Source organism: Argiope bruennichi, chromosome 9, assembly GCF_947563725.1.
Source record: "Argiope bruennichi chromosome 9, qqArgBrue1.1, whole genome shotgun sequence".
Classification (NCBI taxonomy): Eukaryota; Metazoa; Arthropoda; class Arachnida; order Araneae; family Araneidae; genus Argiope; species Argiope bruennichi.
The window spans coordinates 7,481,368-7,501,202 of record NC_079159.1 but is presented as its reverse complement, the minus strand read 5'-3'; the positions used below and the strand labels follow the sequence as shown (position 1 = coordinate 7,501,202).

At 29.2% G+C, this 19,835-nt stretch overlaps 2 protein-coding genes across 2 annotated transcripts in view; one reads left to right on the top strand and one right to left on the bottom strand.

Moving 5' to 3' along the window:
• The window catches only part of LOC129983763 (integrator complex subunit 6 homolog), a 186,514-nt gene that overhangs the window by 120,712 nt on the left and 45,967 nt on the right, over positions 1-19,835 (top strand). The window lies entirely within an intron of this gene.
• LOC129983762 (protein strawberry notch homolog 1-like) lies at positions 6,538-19,804 on the bottom strand. Its single transcript, XM_056093384.1, has 2 exons — positions 19,437-19,804; positions 6,538-13,785 (listed from the first exon to the last, which is right to left on the bottom strand). The coding sequence occupies exon 2, from the start codon at positions 13,745-13,747 to the stop codon at positions 9,935-9,937; it is 3,813 nt and encodes a 1,270-aa protein (XP_055949359.1). The 5' UTR covers positions 13,748-13,785; positions 19,437-19,804; the 3' UTR covers positions 6,538-9,934.

Sequence of the window (19,835 nt, the reverse complement as noted above, 5' to 3'; positions counted from 1 at the left end):
TTTGAAATTTTTTTGTTTGGGGGATTATATATAAGAGATATAATTGAAATGAAGTGCGCCCAGTATTTTCATCGAACCAACTAGTCACCAAAGGCGGCTCATTTCATATAAATAAAAATTTTCGTAAAATGACTCCGATTTATTTTGATTGAATTCTCTTCATTCTATGCGTTTCAATATCATTCAAGACATCTGACCAAAATTATCTTTTATATATGTCCTTGGTTTATAAAATGCATTCGATGTATCACACACTTTTTTTGTAGTCTACGATTTTCATTTTAAATATCAGCAGGATAAAGAAATGCGTTCACTTTATTCAATAGCTACGATCTACCTTTTGTCATTTTTCACAGAATAGTTGCGACATAATGTAACCGTAGGTTATGATCACGTATGACTTTTTTTTTACCTTTCTTTTCAAATATAAGCATAATTGGAAAGGGAAGAAAATCCGAGAATACAAATGTCTTTGTAAAGGGGAAAAAAAGTTTTATGTAATCGAATGTACCAAAAATTTTCATTTCCACTAATGTGTTAGATGCGATACTATCATGCATACTATCTATAACAGGGATGAATACAGGCGTCCACTCTTATCCGCGAGAAATGGTTGATTTCTAAATTCTTAGAGATAGACATATAGTTCCATTAAAGAAATGTTATAATTTTCTGGAAGGAACTTATATTTTATGTTATTTGAGGGAAGTCTAAGGGAAGAATACTTTACTTTATGTTGTTTGAGTTATTAAATATGCTCTTTAAAAAGTTACGAAATCTAAATTTTTATACGGTCCCACGGTTCTGTCAGTCATATTTAATAAAAAATTGTCAACATTCTAAAATATGCAATAAAAAATCCTATCATTTTGATTAAATTGGATCGAGTGTGTAATCTAAATACAGGTCATTTACAAATTTATTTTAAGGAACAAATTGAAAACACAACGGCGCATAATTTAAATTTGGAAAGATTCCCTTAAAATCTCTCTCAGGAATCCGAAATGATCAGTAAAGTTCGTCTAAAATAGTGATTTTTAACATTTCATGATGAGGGCAGTTTTAATCGTAAAATAAAGGAATTTTTTGTTGTTGTTTAAAAATGTTACAAGAATATTTTACTAAATACGACTAATAGAATCAGAGGACTTTTAAAAACTTAAATTCGGTAACTTTTTCAGAAATGCATTTATTGATTCAACATAAACTATAATTCTTATTATTTGTAGTATTTCTCCATTTAGAATTATATATCTATCTCTAATGGTTTAGAGACAGACATATAATTTAATAATAGAGATAATACTATTGGGCCGTGATAAGAGTGGATACCTTGTATAGCACGCAGTAGGTTACTAATACAAACGGATTAAATCTTCTCAGAGACTTTAGTTAATGCAAGACTTTCCCTAACTTTTAGACCAAATATGTTATTATCAATTTAATCTTTATATTAATAGTTTTTAAGCATCAAAATTTGATAAGATAAAATAGCATAAAAATTTATTGTGGTTCATTTTGGAAAAGAATTGGTTTCAGTCTATAGTGAATAAAAAAAAAAAAAAATACGCATTTAAAATCTTGAAATATTATTTTTGAACAGTAAAAGGGACAACACAGTTTACACTCATTCTAAATCATATTTAAGTATAAGACTGGATTTTCTTTTAATTGCATATCCCATAGTTTCTTATAATTATTAAATAACATATTATAAATGTAATTAATTAGGAATGTTACAAGAATCATGTTTCAAAATTTAAACAATACATGATTTTTGTTTGAATCGATTCGACTGCACGCCCTTCATAATTAAATGAATGCACAAAATTAAATAAGTTTGAATATACCGCAAAAAAATCTCAAGAATTCTTCAAGAATTATCCATTTAACTCTTTCTAAGGCCGTAATAAATATGCTTACCACCGAATTGATCAGTTTTTGAATGCAATTACGCAGGTTGTCCTACGTTCTCAACAAATTTTTAGATGAAACGAAATTCTATATGATTTAATTTAAAATCTCGCACTATAATGAAATATATTAATTTGTTAATTAACGAAAGCAATTAACAAATCAAATTAATTGCATCTAATAATTTAATTAATTGCATTTTTTTAATAAATATTAATCCCAACACTAATTTAATACACTATTACTAGAAAAAAAAGGTTTTATAAAGGGTTAATTATTCAGTTTTAGTTAATAAATATTATTCGATCAAACTGTTCGTTAGCCAATTTTTTATTTAGCATGTATTTATTCATTCTCAATCTGTCACATTCTGAAATCTTTGAGAAATACATCATAGTGGTATACGGTATATACGACATAGTATAGTGAGAAGAGACCAGCGTGTATTTTAAATTTCTTACCGTTTATTCGTTAGATCAAAATCGGACCCCGACCTGTGAGAAAATAACCTGCGATAAAGCTATAAGTCATGTCGTCTAGCTCAGATCAGAGGTTCCCAACTTTTTATATCCTAATCCATGATTAGTCTTTTTAAGTATCCCTACTATCACATCTCATCATTCATCCTTCCGTGCAAAGTTTTTTTCTAAATAGCATTAAGAATTTTTGATTGGTTTGAGAATTAAACAACTCGAACATACTTAATAGTATTTTCTTGTTTTACATTTAATTCCATTTTTATAACACTAATAATCCCGCCGTAATTCCGACAGCGATATATAATTCGGTAAAGATAGTTTTGTTTAGTTTAGTCATATTAACGTCCCGTTTTAAAGCAACAGTAGGACTATTTTGAGATGGATCTCGTCATTTTGAACCGCGGTCAGATGACGAGGACGGCACTTGAATTGGCACCACAATTTTTAGATGGTAAATAAGCGAGGTGAAGGCTAAAATAATAGAATATAAATGATTTTAAAGTTCCTGTTCTAGTTATTCCTTCAGACCAGTCATTATTCCTCATCACTAACTGTCAAAAGTAATGGCTTTGAAAAAACAGACAGTACACTAATCTTAAGAGAACCATTCCATCTAGCAACCACTTTTAAATCCTGCCCTTTAACACTGTTTATTACTATGGCAAATCTTCATTGATCACTAAAATAGTTTAGACTTAATTGAATGGCACCAGTTGGATTTATAAGGTGAAATAATCTCTCTTTAGCCCATATCCGAAATTCTCTTTTTAGAATTTAAAAACATAAGTTTAACAATCACTTCCATATTAAAATAGCATTTCGTCATAGAAATTGAGAACAGTTAAGCATGAGCATTTGAAAGTGTCTTTCTTATGGGATGATGATTTTGCTAGTAGAGAATGTGCTCCCAAAAATTATTTCTTAATAAACACCAACAAAATTTTAAGTGTCTCATGACTTATCACTAAACCACCTAGCTATAATGATAAGTTTCATAAGCTATGTATGCAATAACATTCATCATTTCCAGATAGATCGCGAGATAAAAATCAATCTCAAAAGCTAGATTTCTTTATTTATATATATTCAGATAGTTTGATGGAAGCGTTCCTAGTCTAATATCCTGAGAAACACTCCAAAGCAAGAAGAAATTGAACATTTCGTATTCTGTGATATGTATTTAACTCTTTCTTAGGCCATGTGAAGTATGCTTCCCAACAAATTCACCAATCTTAGTATGAAGTAATGTAGGTTGACATAAGTTTTCAAGAATTTTTCCAATGAAACAGAAACTCGGATGTTTCAGTTCCTTATCTCACATAAATTGGTGTATCATGATTTGTTACTTAAATATTCATTAACCTAATTAATTAATCAAAATGAATATTTTTCTTAAGCTAATCTCTATCTTAAAAATATTTTAATATACTATGAATAGAAAAAAAATGGCATTTTAAAAGGTTAACCTAAATGGCTCTGTGAAAGCTTGTTTTTTAAAATTCCCATTGAGCTTATGAGCTGCGAATTGAATGAAATTAAACTATGAATAAAATTAAACTAATTATCTGTGAATTCAATTAAAATTTGCACTTTAAGCTAAAATCAAACTTTGGAGGATTCAATACCTGAATTGAAACATTCTCATGTAAACAACAAAACATTTAAAACCATACGTGTTTTATTATAAAAATAAGTATTTTAATGAAAGTTTGCTTATAGATACAATAAAAATAATTACAAGAAATAAGTGAAGCGAAAAACTTTTAATAAAGTTAAAAATGTTCAATTTTTGGTACTCATTAGACGAGATTGGACAATTGAGACTACTATAATGATTGTTGTAACAACACCAACATCATTCGACGGCAATCTAACCTTTTGATATATCATGCGTTTTCCATCCAAAAATAATCCTCCTAAATTTTCCCGTTGGCAGTGTTAAAAATCCTGAAGCCAGTAAAGTAGTCGACATAACAGCATTATATTTATAAATTCCAAAGCTTGATAATCTTAACCTGTTATGCCCTCTCTTTCATTTCTATAAAATATATCTGATGTGCTAATATAAAACAGATATGTAAAAGTAGTAAAAAGTGAAATTTCAGAGAAATTCTGACGTTGCTTTTTCAAGTTAAGATATCACCTGAGAATTGATTTATATGTCTGGTAGTTCTAGTGTTGGAATGTCAAATGGCAAAATAGAACATTTTCCTCACACTATGTTTCTTTTGTACTCATTTTATAGCAAATATAAGTACTGGTCTTTCTAAAAAAAGTAAAATACTTCATGAAACTTTTTTTTAAAAAATCTCCCATCGTCCTCTTAAATGAATAAGGAGGGGGATTTTCTATAGATAGAGGATTTTAAGAGACATAGCCTGTAATTTAAATTACACAATATACTCAGCTTGCCAAGAGGGAGATTTGAGATTGCTTAGTGGCTCTGAGCAGAGGAGGGACTGCAAGCAGGCGGATTAAAATCGTTAATAAAAAAAAAAAAAGCATATCTGAAAATTTAAAAAAATATCCTATACTTATTTAAACTGTAAGCAACAAGATTAATGTAAACTATATATTAAAAATAAATTGATCAGTTTATTAAAAATAAATTTAAACATATCCTGCACTGTATAGGGCTGTAATGTGTTTAAATCCGGTATTGCTGCTCCTTTTTAATTAAGAACTAATTCATCATATAGCAAGATCTTTTTATGTGAATTTAAAATATAAGTAACAAAATTCAATAAATGTCATTTTTTTTTAATTTAAAAGAAAATTTAACGAGCCTATTTGTGAAAATATTATTCTATCGCGAAACGACGCTTCTTTTCTGGCAAAACCCAGTTGACGAAAATTTAGTATACATTAAGCATTAAGAATATTTTATTCTTTATCGCTAATTATAAGCAACGCTGTTACAAAATTATCTATCAAACAATTTAGATGCGATTTTAAACGTTGGAGTTATGTTCAGGCATTTCCAAAACTGAGAAACTACATCCATAAAGACAACATAATTTTAAATAATTCTTATTTAAATGTAATACCCATAAAGACACACAAACATGCATTTTCAATTCAATTTTTTAAAAATTGTTGCGCTGCATCATTGAAAAGTTGCTTACCTTTCCTGAATTTATTTCCCTCCGCCCTTTTTCAAGAGAGAAACTGAAGTGAATATATATATTCGAGAATTTGAAGGTCCAATATGATGAGCAAGACATTTTTTTCACCAGCCTCCAATCTTTAGATGTGAAATGGACGTTGTATATCAACCCATATTAAAAATAAATGCTTGTAAAAAAAATAATGGCTCATGCAAGGTAAAGCATATAAATAATCCATAAATTATCTCAATATTTATCAATCTGAAAGACATTTTAAGATGGAGTTTGTCCCAAGTGCTTCAGAGGAATTTTTATTTTTCATCCAACCATACACCTTAAAATGACCAGTCTAATTTTAATTCTTATACATTTGACCTTATGTTTATTTTTGTAATTAAATTTGTTCACCAGCAAGCATGTATCAATCACATGCATGCTGATATCAGCATGTATGATATTTCACCTCTTTAAAGAACCTACAACTTAATAAAATTACCTATCTAGATCTCCACCCCCCAAAAAAATGTAAAACTCGTGCTATATATAAATATATATACATAGTTTAAAAGTACTTTAAGATTTGCTTTCTCCTGTGGCTAAATTTGACTACAAGTCTCCAAAAATTGTAATTTTCCCCATTTTACATAAATCCATATTTATGCGATAATATATGACAAAATTTGTAAGAGGAATGATAAATGTCATACTTGCAGTTGCACTCAAAGCACATTCGAAATTGTTTTTTAAACTTGATAGACTGAATGCATAAAAGGAAAGTGAATTGCATTAAGGCATAGAAGATCAAATACTATAATTATTCATTATTATCAGAGCAATATTGAATACTTTAATGAGCAGAATTTAAAAATTCTTAAAGTGTGTCATTTGTCCATTATAAAAATAATTATTTTACCTTTCTTCTTAAAAGAGAAAAAAAAAAAATACCACTGATGTGATTATATATATCATCAATGTGTATAAATTTCTTAGAGTTTTTAATTAAAATGTGTATAATAATGAAACACATCAACTACAGATTTAAAATAAAAAGTTACACAGAAATTTATTTACACTTTGCATATAATGCAATTGCAGACATTCTACATTTCCATATTTTCCAGTTGATAACAGTTGAGAGAAAATCTTAAATCAAGCTTTAAATGAAATAAATAAGCAGCAGCACAAAACATCACAAAATTAAAAAGTAATAAATGTGGCAAGATCATCAACTAAGCTATTTCAGACATCAAGAATTGTCAAAATAAGATGTTGTATTTTTAATGAAATGCAAGAGCAAAAGACTTTTCTTAAATCAAAGAATAATGAAGTAATATTTGTTAACTTTCTTCTATAAATGTAATACAAAGTTCTATAAATATAATAAGTATTTTATAAATAAAAATAATAAATAGTGCTGAAATTAATTTATATGGATTAAATTTCATGCAAATGTGTTTTATATATATTAGAAATTTAACTAAACAGAAGATTCTTAAATTCATAATTTACTGAAATAGCTTAGTACAGGCCTAACCTAAGAATATAATCAAGGGTTTTAATAACATTTCCTTAAATCAATAAAATGATCAAATTTAAACATAATTCATAATAACAGACTTTTAGATTTTTTTTAAAGTAACCAGTAATTACAAGGCTAAAGAGAAAAATAAATAGTTCCTTAATTCCAAACTATTTAATAATGCTCCTTTAAAACTTTTACTACATCAATTTTTAACTGCATATTGAAGGGTTTAAAAGGAAAACAAGTTATCCACCAGAAAATATTATAATGACAAAGAACAAGATGAAAGAATATAAAATGCAAATATGGTGTTTTAAAATGTTACTTAAAAATATACAAAATGAAAATTTTACATACACAGAAAAGCATACTACCCCCGAATAATTTAAAATGCTATATGATGGAACAAAATTTACAAAATGCTTCTCATCTCAATTTGTTAAATTTATGTTAGAATAAATTAGATTTTAAAAAATAAAGCTTTGGTAACTAAAAAAAAATTAACATTAACTTTTTTTAACAATCGGACGACATATTTCTTGGAAGCTATGAAGTATTTTAGTGCAAACATTTGAATGGTAATTTTCGAGTAATATTACAAAAATCATAAAACAATTTTTTATATATATCAAATCAAAAGTTTTAAATTTAATTTAAAAAGTTTAATGTGATGCAACAACCAAAAAAAGTTTTTAACATATAAAATTAAAGCAAACAGCATTTAACAAATTTGATATTCTATTTGCTTGATTAATATTTAAAGCAATTTTAAAATTTATGCACATAAATTTATTCCCAATATAATACATAACCAATAAATTATTAAAACAACATTTAAAAAAATTCTAACTTCAAATAAAATAAGTATCATAGAAAGTTAGTATCGTTTATTACAAAAATTTTATATTAAATCCAGGTTTCTAAGCATTTTATGCTCCAAGACTTATTTTAAAAAATAATTGCTAGATTTTATTTATTTTTTTATCATATAGAAATTATTTGTACTTGCATAGAGACTATTCAATCTATTAAAAAACACAGAAATAACATTCTTCTTTGCAAATTTACTTTAAAAATTTGTAGACCATTTAATGAACTTAAAAAATGCATTTCCATATTATTTCTAGGATGTATTTTTTCACATGGCTGTTAAAAATACAAAAAGGGATTCAAGAATTTAACATGTCTAATTAATAAAATAAAAGCAAAATTTTTGGCACAGCACCTAATCCTAATAGGAGAGCATAAGATTAGGGATAATGTGTATCATTTTAAATTAAATGGTGGAATATTTAACTGTAATTCAGATTTTGAACATAGGTTTATATACAGAACCGACATTAACTGGGGTGGAGGGATAAATGACGAATAACATCCTCAGCTCAAGCAGTTTTATACATATATTCATACACAATGACTGCTTATATCAGCAGTTGCAAGGTTGGTCTTTAAATGCATATAAAGATTTCAATAAACTGATGTAAACATAAAAGAAATTGATAATTACCGATTCCATTTCAAAAAATTTCGATAAATAGCAAAACAAAAAGCAATTTGACAGAATAGCAACTTAAATTATGAAAAAGTCCAATTTTTATTAACCATAAATGACTCAAAAGATTTAAAATGAATTTTGAAAATGACCAAATCGTGAAATAAAACTGATTTTGTTTGTTACCATACAAAATACCATACAGAAAACATTTAAAAGTTTCCCTCCCACTAAAAATAGGGTGACAACTATTCCTAAGTTATTCAAAAGACAAAATAAAACAAACTTAATACTAATAAATGGCCTCAAAATTTATAAGCGTTTATTAAAATATACAAGGATTGTTATTTCCTTGCAAAAAACTTGTGCAGTCTACTAGGTAACACAACATCTAATTTGCCATACATTAAATAAATTTGAAATTAAACCAATTATCATTAATATGATACAAAATTATTTCTTTACAAATGCTTCTTCACTGTTGCCATTACTAACATCAGTTTTATGGCAGCAGTAATTTATATAATGGTAATGTAATCAACTTGTAGATCTTAATGCATGTTTCTAGTATAATACATTGAATTATCTCAAAGAAAGGAAAGGAAATTTAGAAATTTTATTCACATTATTACTTCCCACATTTCAATAATTCCACAAGCTTAAAAGCAAAAAATTCACCAACATTTATGAAATGGCGCCATCCATTCACATATGAATGTTAACTAATACCTTGTTTGAAATATTTTCTCAAATTTATTCTTAGTGAATAACATTCAAAAATTGAGTACAGAGGAAATTGCATAATGATTTTTTTTTTTTTTTTAAATAAGGGGGGGGGTGGTGCCAATAAAGTTATCCAATTCAATATTCAGCAAGTATAAACAAGAAAAGCATCCTATACTCAGCCTAGAGTATTTCATTTTTACCTTCTGAACTTTCTATTCTTCCTATAGTTAAATTAAAAAGGAATGTCATTTTCTTATTTAAGATTTAGTCTAACTAGATAAATTCAACATTTGATTGATATTTCAGGTCATCAAATCTTTTAGGAAAGAACAGGCTATGAGAAGAAAAATCAATACTTTAAAAAAAAAAAAATTAAGATTTGAGGCCATTTTTAATGTTGAAACAAATGTATGAAGAAAGATTTTATTTTAATATTACATGATTTAGTTATGTCTTTAATGATTTAAAGAATGCTTTTGGTATGTCAATTATGAATTTCATTCAATCACGTGAAGCCAATAAAATGAAATTTGATACAGAGTAAAAACAATGCTGGCTTAACAATTAATGTGAAAACCAGTGCAGCAGTTAAATTAAGTGTCCTCTCCAATTAGACACTCAAAACAGTTTGTGCTCAACAGTTATTTTCCACCAATATCACAATAGTAACTCAGCACAGAAAGACTTTAAAACACTAGAATTCTTTCTCCTCAGTTTCAGTAGCATCTTCTGCCAGCACTTTCTTTAGAACGTCCACAACATTTGCAGGAATAAGACAGCCAACAACTCTCGACGATTCCTCAAATTTCAATCGAACTACTTGTAATTTAGCATTATGGTTGCCATGATGAGCAGACATGATACTCTCAATTTTTGTCCATACTGACAATACAGCTCCACTTAGGACATAATATTTTCTTTGTCTAAGACCAACCTCGCAGCTTCCACCCATTGTTTTTCGCCGACACTGTCCATACCAGTACATGTGACTGCAAAGGTTCTCGGATGCTTCGTAATTTTCTTTCCAATGTTCCTCTACCTCTTTTTTAGTGGATTTGTGATATTTTGATTTTAACTCTTCAAGAGTTTCTTGTTTTGCTTGCAGACCAGTGTTAGGTCGGTATACTCTAAACAGCTTACCTTTATCACTTTTACTCTTACCACTATCGGCAACAGCCAAAATAGCAGTTTTTCTGCTATTCCTTGCTTGAGAGGAAAGGTAAAATCCTTCATCTTTATCATTGCATTCAGCCCATTTCTCTAAAGCACCTTCCCAACTAAGACCACGTTCAACAAGAACAGTATGCAATTCAGTTTTAGCTATACCTGTAGCATGCTTCTGATGGAAAGAATCTACTTTTACTCTCTTGACCAGATCACCGCCACTGCCCAAATCAAGAATGCCTAAATCATATCTGCCAGCCTTCTTGGCTTGTGATATAACAGCCTCTAATGTATCTGTGAAATATTGGAAGAGTCTGTTTTGAAGTTCAACTGGAAGTCCAAGTATCCTGTTCATAAACTTAGCCATATTATTATAGTCTTTATCCAACATATGATACCCACTATGAGGATTTTCATTTATAAGGGCTACACCAATCAAAGCTCGGCGAACATCGGCAAAGAAGTCTCCCCTGTAATCAGAAGGAGGAGGAACAAGAGGAATATCATATTCCATAACAGCCCGCATTGTTGCTTCTAGGGCAGTTCGTCCATATTTGGTGTCAATATTGAATTGACTTAGATCTCTGCTTTCAGTAGCTCTTCTATCACCATGAGTGAGAGCTCCTAAACTTTCCAGACGTTTGGCAACAATGGATGCAAAACGCCTCTCACCAGCTAGATCAGAAATCAAAAATAAGTATTCTGGTGCATTAACTTGATTTGATCGATGTGTTCTTCCAAACTGTTGTATAGCTTTGTCAGCACTCCAGGGTAATTCAAGAGTCATGTGGACTCGCCTAGCTTGATTTTTTACTCTTCTGTCGGACTGTAAAGATATACCAGAACTTGCTGCCTCGGAAATAATAGCAATATGTTTTTCCCCGTCCATGAATCGCTGTTTTTCTACCATATTTAAAGTCTCTAAAGGTGCATCAGCTTCAGATCTTGACTCGTATTGTATATTACCATCATTACTAACAACCCTGCCTTTCCTTCCAGTCATTTCAGCCACATTTTCAGGACCACCCAAGCTGTCTATCAGCTGATCAAGCGTATTAGGAGGCAAAGAATCGCCTAATATTTCAATTTTTTCCAACAATTCTGCTTTCATTGCAGATGCCTTCTCAACTGCATCAATATTGGGAAGAGGTTTTGGTGGTTGTTTCTGCTTTTTGAAACCATGGTTACTTTTGCTCTTACGTTTTTTACCTTTCTTGCTCTTTTTTCGATTTGTCCAAGGCCCATTGCTATCAGACTCATCATCAAATGGATTGAAGTCACTTTCTCTTTCTGAATCTGATCCTGAAGGTGACATTAAATCATCATTTTCACCAACAGGTGATTCATCACCTGATGGTTCAAAGTCACTCCCACCACTATGAATATACTCTTCTGAGCTACTTTCATCCGAAAGTTTGTATTCTCTATAGCGTTTAACACCTTGCCGTGCTCTTCTTAAAGGTTTACGTTTTCCTCCAGAAGATGTGGATGCTCCAGCTGAATTATTGCCGACTGGTAGCAGATCAAGTCCTAAGAGTCTCATTGTTTTTTTGTGGTCTGGGGCAGGAAATTGTTTTTCAACTAAAGATTGGAAAACACCTTTAGCAGTTGAAACAAAATCTGTCAATTCACCTCCAGATTCCTCAAGCTGTTCTAAAGTACGTGCTTCACCAGTAGACTGCAAGCCAATTACAACACATTTGCCATTTTTTAACGCTTCTCTAGTAAGTTTCTCAACTTGTGGGACCTTTGAAGCAATACATAAATATTTGAAAAATCGCTGATGTGAAGCCCAAAACTGACACCACATCGTTTTCTTTGTTCGGGGATCACCTTCCATCAATTCAGCTGCTTCAGCAAATTTTGCTCGAGCTTCAACCCATAAGCTTACTGACTCATTATACATGTCTTTAAAATGTTCTGATAAAGGGATTTCTTCAATTTTGAAAGTAACTCCTGAAAAGCTTAGCTGCCGAGCCATGTACAATCCTCTCAATTTCATATCCATAGCAACAAGTTCCATAGCTCCAACACCTCTCTTCTCAACAACTGATATGAAGTCAGTAAATTCTTTGAAAGGAGTTCCTTCTCCCCATAATCCCAACCTAGTCATATATGCCATATTTTTAGGTTCTGAAGCACCAGTAGCACTAGCATAAACTATCCTAGCTTTAGGTAACTTATTCTGCAAATCTAAAACAGTCAAACCAGTTTTAGTAGGCTTACTGGAACCAGCTGGGCAGAGATTCTTAGCTTTATGGCATTCATCAAAAACAATACAGCCATCAAAATCATCTCCACACCAATGTAAAAGCTGCTTCAACCGAGTTTTGTACTTCCCTCCAGACTGGCTCTCCCCGATTAAAGAAGAATATGTAGCAAATATTACTCCTTTTCTGACACTACCATTTATTTTCGAAGAGATTTTTGCATACTTGAATTTATTCAAAGCATGCACTTCAATTTTACCAGCACCTATATCTTTCAGATCTCTTTCAGCATCATATTTTAAATCATTAGAAACACTAAGCCAAATCGCTCTTTTACGACCAAGCAGATAATTTTCATAAATAATTCCTGCAAGGGTACGACCCTTTCCAACACCAGCTCCATCTCCAATCAAAAAGCCAGCTCGCGTGCCATCCGGGAGAATAGTCTCGTGCTGCTGGCATGCATATGTGATAGCTTCCAACTGCAAAGCTGAAAGTGATCCTCTATCAATTGTTTCTTCTGGAATGCTTAACTTATACCAAACCTCAGGTGGCTGAACACTAGATAAAGAACTCGTTTCAACAACAGGATCAGGGTGCCTTATACCAATTTTTAATTTTGATGGCATGTAATCAGCATAGGTCTCAGCCCGAAGCAATTCCTCTTCATCCTCCGCTTCTTCTTCAGGTTCTGCCCTTTGTGGAGCGGCACTCATCATCATGGATCGATAGGCAGCTTCGCCATTCATATAATAAGGATTAAAATCTTTGTTTTGCATGTTGTATGGGTATCCCGCAAAACCATTCATCATCTGATTTTGCAAAGCCATTTGCATAAAAGCTGGATTGGCAAACATCTCTGGTCGCATCATGCTAGCAAAATTCTTGTCCATAAAAGGAAATTTAGATGCATATTCCATCATAGCAGGATTAAAGCCAAAGGCAGCAGGGTTCCAAACATTATGGGCCATTTGCATGTAATTTTCTGTCTGCTGAGTTTTGGGCATTTCTTGGAAGTTTCTCATGAAGTCCTTGTCATTTAAGGCTGCTGGATCATTTTCAGGGGTGATGCCAGATTCATCCAATGCTGCTGACAGAAGGTCAGGGGAATCTTTTCCTTTTTCCTTATCCATTGCTATTTATGTTTTGGTCCAAAAGATGATCAAACTTTCTGCAATGGAAAAATAAATATATTAGTTATAAATATTATTTGAAGTAAACAAATATTCTTTAGCTTTTACCAGATATAACTTTAAAAAAACATTAAGTTGTAGAAATGAGTAAATTCAAATAAATTATGTTGTCTCTATAAAGTGTATCTAGCATTAAAGTATAGTTACTGATCAATTCTCAGGACGACAACAGAAAAGTATTATTTCAATATTATTTTGACAATAAGTAGCCAAATAAAATAAAATGCTCAGAAATTCCCATAAAACCCCAATTAGTAATTGGTTTATTTACGTATTTTTAAATAAAATGCAAGAAATAAAATAAAAATCGCATGGTAAAGCAAACCAAGTAATTACGCAGCTATTTTAAAAATGTGAAAAAATCGCTATTACAGCAATAAAAATTATAATAGGATGAATTAAAAATACAAGTTAATCAGTTAAAAGCCTTACAGCCTTTAAACAAATTTAATTCGAGTTGCCACTGAAATCTGGAAAAAAATTTCCCTGTACGTATATTCAAGGTACAAGCACTCGCGTTGCAATGGAATATTGTTTTAAGGAGTGGGAAAAACAAGGAAAGGAAGCAACAATTTAACAATATTAAGAAAGTTATTTATTAACATTATTAAAAGTTAAAGTTAATTATTAACTTTAAAAAGTTAATTAACATTATTAAGAAAGTCCATATTTACATATAGAAAAAAAATATATCTTTTTTATCTACCAATAACGAAGATAAAATTTGTATATTAAGGGAAAGGGGGGGAATATGGGAATACATTACTTCTTATGCTCTTTCACTGTAAGTCGCACAAAATAAAGGACTTGCGTGAAATAAAACAAAAATTTTGTTATGATACAAATCATTTATATGATTACTTCACAAAAAAATATCACAAAGCAAGATTTTTTATTTATTCATTTTTGCCAATTTGTGTAATTAAGTATCAATTTCAGCAACTTCTACAGATTTTTCAGCCATCAGTTTCATGGAGGTAATGGCCCTAATCTGTAATAGATAACATTTTTGTACAGCCCAATGTACAGCTTTTTTAGCTATTTCATTTTCAGTGAATATATACGAAATTATTTGTTATATCATTGAATACATTAAAGGAAGAATGTGATGCAACAAGTTTTAATGCCATAAAATTTTAGCTTTAAATTATTGTTCTGGAACCAAAAAGCTTGAAGTCAGTTTATTTTTGGACATTAAATTTGATGTTTCAGAATTTGATGTATCATTTTTTCCTGTATTCCTTTCAGATACTAAGTCCAACATCAATAATGATTCTTTTAAACTGGCACATTTTCCTCTATTGGCAGAGCTATTTTTTATCCATCCAATTCGTATTAAATACAGATTTTGAGCAGTTCATTTTTTCTTATCTATTTTAAATAAGCTCACATTTCTCAAATAATAAATCATTCAATGAACTAAAGTATGGTCCATGTTGCTTTAACAATTGAATGTTGCTATACCACCAGAGAAATATATTTTATTATTTCATGCAGATACAAGAACCTTGTGCATACTCATTAGTGGAAATTTAGGAATTTCATGGAAAAAGAACAACTGTTTTGTAAATCAAAATTGGAATTATCTGTACAGAAAAAGGGGAAAAAGAGGCAAGTTTTTACATTACATAATCGGGAATGGCATTTTTTCGTTTTTAGAAATTATGACTATGATCTTTTATTCTTGCAATCTTTAGATGGGGAAAAAAATAATTTAAAAACTTAAAATCCCCTGTATTTTCCCGACTTTTTTTTTTTTTTTAATTCTTTGTGTTTTCCCTGTTTTCCTAATGGTGTGGCAATCCTGTTAACAGAATATTCAAACAATATTACTGAAGTCTAAATAAGAATGTTCCTTTAAAACTCTTAAGTAATGATATGGTAAATTCATTTTGTAAAAATTATAAGTTATATAACACAGCACAGGCTTTATTGGTCTTGAGCAACACATTTTTAATTATAATTCTAGATTTTAAATTCTCTCAAATCTGGGATTTCAGAAGATTTGTTAAATACTGACTTGTTATTGTTATTATTCTTAAACATAAAAATATAAATTAAAAAAGCAATTCCTAAAACTCAATCTCCATCCAATTGCAATTCAATTATATTAATGATCTTGTAGAAACTTACGGGTTATTAAAATATATTTAGTAATTCTGAATTTGTTGGATAATGCCACACACATTTACACAAACACACACATTTTTTTAACCAATATTCAGCAGTTCCTTTTAAATATATAGAGAAATTAAAAGAAATAAATGATATATGAATGAGAAAAAATAAAGTTATGCATATTAATTTTTAATAAAAGTTAAAATATATGAATCTAGTTTGAATAAAAATATTGCATAGGAAAATTTAATTTCATTAAAGCTAAGGGATCCTTTAAAAATTAAAACTATAGATTTTGAATTCATTCTATTCTAAATTTCCACATTAAATTTATTCATTTATCAATAAAAAATATAGCATTTTTGTAAAAATTAAACTGATATTTCATTTAAAAGTTAATGGATTCATATTATAATTTACAAAATTTTGTTTCTTGCAATTAAGTTAAACATTACAAAATTTAATCTAAAAATATATAATATTTTTATTCTTAGCCTTCCTTTTTCTATAATAAATTTTTAATTCATATAGCACAGCATATAAAATCTTTAAAATGCAATTAGTCAGATAAATTGAATATGAGTGGTTTTAGTATAAAAAAATTTGTTTCGAATATTACTTGAGGTTATGAAGAGAGCATTTAAAACAATCCACACTTCTTAGCCTGCATAGATAGGCCCCATTTACCAAATTGTTCGAAAATGAATGTATACACACATATATAATTATCTGAATAATATGAAGCCATCTTAAGTTTTCTTTTTCTTTTAACTCAATTTTGGAACTTTTTTTTTAAACATGATTAAAAACATTCAATATTAGTTTTACAATAACATGCCTCAAATTATACACAATTTTAAAGATCGTTACGTTTAGGAATTTTATAATATAAGTAGATAATGTAGGAAAATTCCATATTAAGGAGGAATAAAATTAGATTTTGAATAAAAATTAAAGTTGGGGAAAAAAATTAAAGATAATGTTTTTGCTGTCGTAGAGTAGGAGAATTTTAAGCCAAAAGTATTACAACATATTCATTCATCCAAGTCTTTCTTGTGGAATATGTTAAAATATAGGAAAATAACATTAAACCATTCTAACTTTAAATTCCATTTTCAAATACCAAATTTATTAATCCTTTATTTAAAATATACTCAATATTTTTCAATTAAAATTATTTCAAGCGAAAATGGCAAACTTAAAGAATAGCTATAAAATAAATATTTAAATCAGATTATATTATGAAAATATCAAATAGAGCAGATAAATACCTCTGCACAATACACACACATATTCACAAAAAGATAATCTGTCTGTATAATTTTCCCTATTTCTCTTAAACATACGATTAAATTTCAAATATTGTCAAATTTAGCTTTATAAAAAAAAAAAGTAATTGAAAATAATACTTCCAATTATTAGCTAATTCCAGATTTCTCAATCGTAACAATTTTTTAACTTGCAAAAGTTAAAAACAAATCATTGTTTAGTTGCAATTTTTACTGACTTTTAAATTTAATAAATTAATGTCAATCAGCAATTATAGATTCTTTATTTTAATTAGAGAAAATTGATATGAAGTGTATATAGTACTACAATACACGCAAGCAAAATATAGATGAAATGAGTAATTTTCTAATAAATTTGAGCTGTAAATTGCAAGTTGCATCACAACATAGAAAATCAATACAATTTCCAGATTCATATTACTTTAACAATCTATATTTTCCAGTTCAAAGCTTTTTTTAATATAAAAAAATCTTATTAAATAGAATTCAGTAAGAAAACTGTATGCAAGCTTTACTATTTGGTATTATAAAATCAATTAATATTTATTCTCATACAGTAAATAAAAAAATTGCAATAATTTTAATCTTAAATGCAATTACTAACAAGATGGCATTTAATTAGATAAAACTCATTAAAATTTTTCATATAAAGAAAAATTACTAATACAATTAAATTTATATCTTGCAAATGAACAATACAAGCAGACTTACTTTTAGTTTTAAATATCATTAATCAAATGCTAAAATATTGTAAAAATTTATTGCAATTGTATTTATTGTAATATTCATTTAAATCGGCTCATGTCAGCTAAAAAAAATTTAGACTATTAAAAAGAAATTTCACATTTCATCAAATTTCTTAAACCATACAAAAAATCTCACATAAGTAATTTTTTAAATTAACCTTTATTATCTCTTAAAAAATTCAAATTTTTCATTTAAATTTCCTTCTAAGAAATTCTATTTCAACATTCCATACTGAAATTTAAAGTGAATTCATAGATAAAATAAATTAAAGGCAACAAGATATGGTTCTTCGCCAAATGTGCCTTCTTAGAACCATGCCTTGACACTCGACTCATACACTAAAAAATTCGAATAACTCCTTTGAAATATTTCATTATTAATGTTCAGACTAAAAATTCTTTAGCTTTATAAAAATAGAGGATTCGAATTTTTTTTTAATTAAGTACATAAGCCATTTTTATCCTATTTCCTTAAATGTTCATGTGATAAAATAATGCATGTAGGCACATTTTTTTAATTGCAAATATACAATATGTAGAATTTTTATATAAAAACATGCCTGTTTAAGAGTTAATTGAATATTTAAAACTTAATAACTGGATTTAAACTAGGTTTTGAAGTGCACAAAAAAAATTATCTAATCAAACAGTATAAAATAAATTTAGGTAGTTTTTATTACTTATTAGATGCTTACAAACTTATTTCCATTCAAATATTGTAAAATTTAATAGAAAATTGTTTATGTTCTTTGACTACTTTTTCCGAGTGCGACATCTTGGAGATTATATGAATGATTCACCAGGTCGTTAGATTAAAATACACAGATTGTTACAAGCACGTGACAAGAAATGTATTTACAAACAATTTAATAACAATAAAGAAATATTAACAGAGCAGCAGCAACAATTTTACGACAAAGCAGTGGTACGTTTAATACGGAGAGGATTTTTTTTTTTTTTAATATTAATACATTTTTGCAACTTACAACACAGAAGAGGAAGAATTTAATAGTTCCATTCACAAAAATCGTGATAAAATTCTTTACTAGTCATTCTTGATTTTCAGGGAAGGGTCGTGAATAATTTTTCAAACCAAAACAAACAGTTTTACCCGCGCTATCAATAACTTGACATACGAACGCCACCATACCGAAGTTAATGGCGGATTTCGATCGGTTGAGCTTATGACAAAGTCGAAAAAACTCGACTAGAATATTCTAGACTTACAGTACATCAATTTTCAACAAAGTAAAATTAGTTCTAGTAATGATTCCGGCACTTTGAATAAAATGCAAGACTTAAAATGACCCACAATGGCGGAAGAAATATGCCGGTGTATTTGGTAGACATATCCACGCATAACTAAAACCATTGTTCTAAGCTTGTTAAACGATTTCGCAAGAAGAAAGACATCTAACTGTTGACTATTAACAACAATTTTTAAGATAGAAAAATTTACTTATAATTTACACTTACCAGTTGTTAAATTTAGGTGATATTGCTTCGCCTTCTGTCGTAACGCATGTGTGAGGGTAGAATATCTTTTTGAGACAGGCAATGCAAAGTTGAAAAAAGGGTGGAAGGAAGCGGTTAGTGAATTCGGATTGGCTAGGACTTCGTGACGTCACCGATATCTTCCTTTCCGATGGAACGGCATGTCTGGTGGCTGGCAGAGAGTTTTACTGCGTTTTTAACTCTTTTCAAGACTTTTTGTTGTTAGTATCATTTCAGACATTTCACAAAAAATCCTATTAATGAACATAGCGATATAATTTTCAATCATCAGGTATTCTTACTTTGTTTCCCAATTACATGAGGTGTACAGACAATATTGTTATAGAGGGCGCTCATGGTAGCACTTACTTAATTCATTTC

Coding starts and splice junctions, on each gene's coding strand:
- LOC129983762 (XM_056093384.1), bottom strand. CDS start 13,747: ATGGATAAGGAAAAAGGAAAAGATTCCCCTGACCTTCTGTCAGCAGCA.